At 38.1% G+C, this 7500-nt stretch overlaps 2 protein-coding genes across 2 annotated transcripts in view; one reads left to right on the top strand and one right to left on the bottom strand.

Annotated features, from left to right (window-relative positions):
- Nucleotides 1-7500, top strand: part of LOC138042028 (uncharacterized) — a 62509-nt gene that overhangs the window by 41915 nt on the left and 13094 nt on the right. The window contains exon 13 of the mRNA XM_068887760.1: nucleotides 2711-2782. Within this exon, the coding sequence (XP_068743861.1) occupies nucleotides 2711-2782 (72 nt within the window). The remainder of the gene's footprint in view (nucleotides 1-2710; nucleotides 2783-7500) is intronic.
- The window catches only part of LOC138041082 (uncharacterized), a 2898-nt gene continuing 1885 nt past the window's right edge, over nucleotides 6488-7500 (bottom strand). Inside the window, exon 5 of the mRNA XM_068886850.1 lies at nucleotides 6488-7020. Within this exon, the coding sequence (XP_068742951.1) occupies nucleotides 6754-7020 (267 nt within the window). The 3' untranslated portion in view covers nucleotides 6488-6753. The remainder of the gene's footprint in view (nucleotides 7021-7500) is intronic.

Genomic DNA, 7500 nt, shown 5'->3' with positions numbered 1-7500 from the left:
TGTAGAAATCTTGACATAAATCTTATCAAAAAATACCAAAGCAAATCTTGAATTAACCACTCAAATGGCTATTTGGTCACTTACGTTTTTTTGAAGATACTAAACTTTGAACCAAGGATCATCCAAGGGCACGAACTCTTGCGGGATACTTTCCCGCTAAACCGCGGCAAATTGTCATCTGATGAATGAAAAAAAGGAGGGAAAAGTCAAGACATCAGACATTTGTGCACCAGAGGAACACTTTTACTGTATTTGCAATGCCATCATGTCAAAGCATACCTGATCAGTGCTTTTTAGTGACTTTGCCCACGAAGGATCATCAAAAAACTGGCAAAGCTTCTGCCTTAGCTCGCGCATTGGTGGTCATCCAGGGAATGAAGCTCTGCATGTTTTGTTCAAGCTTATATTTTAGCACATGTTTATCACTTGGTGATTGATGATGTTTGACAGCTGACCAACAGTATCAATTATGTCAAAATGCGTATTCAATAATTGGTGTGACAAAGTTTGGCAAGTAGTCATTGGCTTAACCGTGTGGTAAAGTGACATTGACTGACATCTCGTTAACGGTTGATATGCATTTACTTCGATAGGGCACTCCATTTATTCAGATTCTGGTAGTCAACCTAGGGACCCTTCTGAATTTGCTTGGCAAGTAGTGATTGGATTAACCGTTTTGTAACGTGACTTTGACTGACACCTTGTCTGGGAGTCAAGTTCATGACCTTCTTTCACTTTGTGTGGCAAATAGTGATTGGCTTAACCTTGTTGTAACGTGACTTACATCTTGTCAGTGGTTGATGTGCATTTACCTAGAGAGGGTGGTCCATTTATGTAGATTCTGTCAGTTAATTTTAGGACCCTCTTTCACAGCGAAAAACTCTGAGAAAATCTCCCACCCTGGTCAGAGTTTTTCTCTGTCCTTATGTGGGCCCATTTTCATCAGTAGGGCTAACGCTCACATGGTCTATATGGCTAGAAAACTAGCACTTCACGTTACCCTCTAATAGTTTAGTCCAATAATGCACGAACTTACCTTCATTCTGGTGGGATTCTTATTCAAATTCTCAAACTAATCTATTGTGTTCATGTTACTCTTCCCACGTTTCTTTTCCGAACGAAAAGCTCGTTGCGCTTGGGACAGAAATTGGAATGAACTTTCATTGTTTCGACTCCTTTTGACGCGAGGCTAAGTTAAGACACAAAACTACCACAAAAGAGAACCGATTAGTTATTCTGTTATTGGAACATTTGTTTACTGTGGAAAGTTTCATTCTTTTAGGGATTTATATGGAGAAAAGTACCCCATTTGCTTTGCCCCAGTTTGTGTCTTCCCGAGTCTCCCGGTAAATTTGAAAAAAGTTGGAACATTCGTATTCTAATGGAATTTGGCTTTCAAGTGGTTTGTAAAAAGAGCCACTTCATATGTTCCCGGTTTACTGGGCTGGCTCCGTTACCTGGATTAAATTTGTTTTTGTTCATATGAAAATGATGTGACGCTGCCGGCCATTCAAGCAGGAAATCTAGCAAACAAGGCTTTCGCTAGTTTTTCGCTTTCCTTTTTAAAGGCAACCACATGAATCCTTGTAACGTTATGTTAACTATCAAGAAATGTGTCCAAAATTGACGAAAAGCGAAGGAAAATAAATTAGGTGATGTCCGTCCTATCGCTTAAACGCATATTATTAATTCACCCCGGCTGAATTTAAGTGTTCAGAACAGAAACAGCAATCGGGCCAGATTTAGGAATCAAACCAACCCCGTCAACCGTGATCATACAAAGAGGCCCTAAAGCCGAGATTTGTAGTGGAATGGAAAGCGCTGAAAAAGTTAATCAACCAGGGGCGCTTTCCTTTTACATGGAAAAACCGGGGAGTATTTTCTTCTTAACGGAACAGAACAAATTTCCTCAATCAAAAAAATGGAACGCGACGAGTGTGTCCCTTTTGAGATTTTCTTTACTTTTTTTCCGCAATAGACTGGGTACTAATCATTTGGAATAACAAACATGGCTACCGGAGTTTCCTCTCACCTTTATTTGTGTAGCTACGAGCTATGAAAGCATCCACGTTAATTGACTGAAACCCGTACAATTCATTTGGGCAGCTAAACACCAAGGCCCATGGTGTCCACCATGTTTTTTCAAGGAGCATGGTACTGGTGGGACATACCAAATGGAACAGGATTTTCCAATCAATCCGATAAACCGAGAATGAAGGAATACCTTCACTTTTTTCCCGAAAAAGTTTCAGTGGAAAAGTCTGTTCCATTTGATTAACCAAAGGATCAACCGGATTTTCCGTACAAAAGGAGAGCACCCCAGTATACCGGGGAAAAAACCCAATGAGCCTTAACTGATAAAGAGTCGTTTATAGCCATGAAAAACTGATAAATTCTTGGATGGCAAGAGCGCTAATGGACGCGTACATTCTTTGCAAAATTTCGAATTTTCAAAGCATCAATGCTCACTCTCGTATATTATCGCGGATATCGCGTTCAGCTTTTCAGAGATAGCTCGATCTTTATCCAACCGATATCCAACCCCTTTTTATCATGCATAGGGTGGCTCCTGTTCGAGAAAACCTGGGAAGCAGGCTTAATTATTCATTGCACACTATTGAGACGAATTGAGACGTCACTGTTTGCACTGAGTCCCCACGTCCCAACAATGTCATTATTTCTAATGCCTCGTGAACGTGGTGGATTTCAGGAGAGAAAAATCGATTTCTGGGAATTTTATTACTGGTCCGAAAAGTTGAGAAAGTGCTCAAGGTCCTCCAAGGTAAGACTAGTTCTCCTTGCATGACATCACATTTCACGTTGGGCATCTTCGCTTTTGCACGTGAGCAAAGGTCCCCACAATGCTGAGTTCGCTGTGTATGGTGGTGTATTTTATTGCTTTAATATATAGCCGAACTGTAGTATGGTGTTGGCAATGCTTCTCAAATAATTGCGGAAAAATTTACTGCAATTCAGTCAGTCGTGTCTCATCAAAAAGCCCTTAAACCGTGATAAGCTTAATTTGAGAAGAATAAACCTGAAAAAATTTCCTCACTCGTGGAAAAGATTTGTGTGTCACGAGAAATTCATAGCATGAGCAGAGAATTTAAAGGTTAGGGGTGGCGAATGGTTCATCAAAAACTCTTGGTCTCGCAAAATTTTAGTCGAATTTCACGGGCCTCGCAGTCTCGTTTTTTGAGCGGTTATGTGCGTCTCGCAGTCTCGTTTTTTATATGAAGGTGTCAAACACTTTGAAGTCTCGGTCTCGCAATCTAAAAAGCCAAAATGTCTCGGGCTCGCAAAGAAAAACGCTGGTCTCGCAAAGTCTCGCATTTACCATTCGCCACCCCTAAGGTTTGCCCATTTTTTTATTATCGATAGTTCTTTTTTACGAAGTCGACACAACGCATTTTGTGTACTGAATCACCTGGTTCACTTTTGATGGAGTCTCCACAGAATTATGTTGTTCTTGCCATTCTGTCAAACAAACTCGATTATAACCGGTTACCGAATGAATTTTTCAGCCAAACAAAGTTTGTTTCAAGAAATGATGGAGTTTCGCTAAAATATGATTTAAATTAAGATGAAATGAGACGTATCTTGATGCCACTCCGGTTTACTGAATGAATTTAACCTGCAAAGGAGCAAATATATCTTTGAGTAAGGACTCGTACATAGGGCGGTCGATGAACTGTTGTACTGTCTATGCTGAAACTTTTTTTGACAATAATTGTTGAAAATTTCAGACAACCTTAAGAGATCAATACATTTAGGACTTTTGGTAATGTGTCAGATTAACCGAAAACTGTGGAAGGGTTTTTCTCAAAATATTACCGTTCCATTTAGACACGAGGTTTTATGCAAACAACGTTGAGCAGTTGCGAGTAGTGTTCTTTCATCAAGTTAGCGAGGTACCAAACGTTTAATATCAAGTTTTGGTGCTTTCGTTAAGCATCCTTTTTGAAGAGGTTCAAAATGGCAGTTGAAAGCTGGGTTTTTAAAAGTTTATTCACCTTTTTTCGTGGACAAAGAACCGTTTTGCTATGTCGACGTGACGTCCCCAATCCCAGCGTGTTGAGCGTTTTATATAGTACCCATAATTTTATTTACAGTGTGGGAAAAGTATTTTAAAACGCTTTAATCAAAAGCGGGGCAGCAATAGCCATTTTTTACACAAACTCTTTCTCATTTGAAAGTGCTTAAGGTAAGACTAGTTCTCCTTGCATGTCATCACATTCTCACTTTGCTTTTCACTGATCTGAGAAAACTTCAAAGGTCCCCACAATGCTGAGTTCGCTGTAGACAGTTGTGTGCTTTTTTATTGCTTATGTTGTTGAACTGTATAATGTTGGCAGTGGTTCTCAAATAAATTCGAAAAATCATAATTTATGACAAGCGACTTGTTTCCAGCCGAGATTGCAAAAAGTTGAAAATCGAAGAGTTGTTGTTCAGTCATTTTTCACTTTGCTAGCTAGCTTAATATCATCACTGTTGTTAAAAAAACCATGTTATTAAGGCATTGAGAGAGAAATCGGGCCTTAACGTTAGTTTTGCCGGTAAGTCCCCGCAACGCATTTTGTGTAATCACGCTATTTTGCACTGAAACCCGTATTCGGAAATTTTGGGTGACCGTGTTGTCAACAACATCTCAAGTCCCCATAACGTTGTTGGTTGCAGTGTAAAGGTGTTTTGCTTGCTTTTTACGAACTGAGAAGGCTGGTAATTACGTTTTATGATGGAAGAGCTTTTTAGATTTAAGAAACCTGTTCACAATTATAATTAAGGGCAAGGTGTTCTCTCCATTTTTTTAATCATACAGCAATCATGACGTTACCGAATGAATTTCAGTCTACAACCAAACAAACAAACAAAAGAGCTTCATGAAAATATGATTAAATAAAAAAACCAGGATGAAATCTGACGTATTTGGATGCCACTCTGGTTTATAGAATAATGAATGTAAAACGGCTTAAGAGTCGTGTAACCTGCGCAAAGTCAAATATATGGCGGTACGACCATTCACTAAACCAATTTCACGGCTGAAACTCTGTTTGACAAGAATTGTTGAAAAATTCAGGGAAACCTTAAGGGAGCAGTACTTTTGGTAATGGGCCTGATTTAACTAACGTGGAAATCGTTCTCTCAAGACGATACTGCAGTTTAAAACACGAAAGTTTGATGTAAAGAAGATGTGCGTTTGCGAGTTGTTCTTTCGTCAAGATAGCGAGAATAATAATAATAGAACTTTATTTTCACACGATAATGTTCAAAGCTGAAGAGCTTGTAGGGTCGTGCACAAATGAAATCAAATCAAATTAATACATATCTATTCACAATAGTTTTTTAAGAGGGGGAAAAACCGGAGTACCCGGAGAAAAACCTCGCGGAGCAGAAGAGAGAACCGACAAACTCAGCCTACAGATGACGCCAGATTTGGGAATCGAACCCGAGCCACATTGGTGGGAGGTGAGCTCTCTCACCACAGCGCCATCCCTGAAGAGTTTCAAATTAAAAGTTGAAAGCTGATTTTTGTAAAATTCTTTCGTCTTTTTCGTTGACAAAAAGGTGTATCTTTTGCTATGTCAATGTCCGCACCACAGGAAAATTTTCCCAAAAAACATTACTGTTTTTTTGAATGGGAATTCCGCAAATTCCCATTCACAAAAACATTGTTGGAAAATCCGAACACTTACCATTAATGTATTTTAGAAGGAAAACATTAATGGATTTAAGAGATTTTACATTATGGAATTTATTAAAATCACATCAATGTAAAACAACTTTCCATCATGGTTTTAATAGTATTTACCATTAGTGGAAAATTGCAAAAATCATCTAATGGGATATCAGAGAAACACATTCATATTTGAAGGAATTCCCATCATGGTTTAATAACATTTACCACTGTGCAAAAATAAAAGAATCACAAGATGGGTTTTTGAAGAAACACATTCGTGGTTGATTAAACTTTCCATCATGGTTTTAGTAGTATTTCCCATTGTGGAAAATTGCAAAAATCAACTAATGGGATATCAGAGAAACACATTCATATTTGAAGGAATTCCCATCATGGTTTAATAACATTTACCACTATACAAAAATAAAAGAATCACAAGATGGGTTTTTGAAGAAACACATTCATGGTTGATTAAACTTCCCATTATGGTTTAATAGGATTTACCACGGTGAAATTCAAGTAACAAAGGATGGGTTTATGAAGGAACACATTCGTGTTCTACAAACTTCCCATCATGGTTTAAATAGCATTTACCATTCTGAAAACTCAAGTAACACAGGATGGGTTTATGAAGACACACATTCATGGATGACTAAACTTCACATCATGGTCAAATAGGATTCACCAAATATGTGAAAGCTCAAATAACACAGAATGGGTTTATGAAGGAACACATTCGTGTTCGCCTGACTTCCTGTCGTGGTTTATGAGCATTTGCCACCGTAAAAAATCAATGTAAAACACAATTGCTTTATGAAGAAACACATTCATGTTTGACTACAACTTTCCAACATGGTTTTACAGTAATTTACTATTTATGGAAAACTCAAGGTAAGACAGGATCGGTTTATGAAGAAAATTAATTACTTAATTAGTACTTAACTAAGGAATGGACTGACTCTTAAATTTTAACCAAAAACAGGAACATATTTTTAGTGTCCATCTTTGAACACCACTTGATTGGAAATGGGAATATCCTACATCAGTATATTAGGATAGAGAACTTAGGCTGCAACCTAAAAAGCCTTTCTTTTAATTATATCCGCTCGGGTTATATGCTTCAGTTCTTTTCCAGAATTACTGTGTACAATTTCGTTATCAAGAAGATATGATGCGACAATCTGAGCTGCCTTTTCTTTGTCCAGGTTTTGAGTCTCCTTTGCTGGTTTCAAACTATACTTTTTGATGCAAGAGATGAGCTGATGTTTAGCCACGTCTTTGAAACCTATGGCATTGAACGCCACTTGCACAATCACTTTTGCTGCTGGTATGGGTACACATCTCTGTGGATTACAAAAAAGGGTTGTTAACCATAGCAAAGAAATAAATGGAATTAAAAGCTCCAGATGTCCTCTTATTCATAACTGCAACATTACCTTTTAAATGCATGCAAGTTGTAATTCCTACAGCATGTATTGTGAATATTCTCTTCACATACTACTTTAATGCTTATTAGAAAATTGGCTGGTTGGAAGATTTTTCATGTACATTGTATGCCCGGGGAAACGAATTATCTCTGTACAAATAATTATATGTGTGAGCCACTTTCAGCAATTAAGTTGGGTGAAAGAAATATCAAAAGATGCACCCCTGGAATGCTACCGTAAACACTGAGAAAGTTATGGGTGGCGAATGGTACCTCAGAAAAAGTGGGTCTCGGAAAAGTTGTTGTTGTTACTTTTTTTATAGGGTCTCGAAACTTCTTACCAAAGAGTCTTGGGCTCAAATTTCTGACTAGGATCTTGCCATCTCAGTGAGTCTCT

Source organism: Montipora capricornis, chromosome 3 (genome assembly GCF_036669925.1).
Source record: "Montipora capricornis isolate CH-2021 chromosome 3, ASM3666992v2, whole genome shotgun sequence".
NCBI lineage: Eukaryota > Metazoa > Cnidaria > Anthozoa > Scleractinia > Acroporidae > Montipora > Montipora capricornis.
Note: the sequence above shows the minus strand (reverse complement) of the source record. Positions and strands in the feature narration are given on the sequence as shown.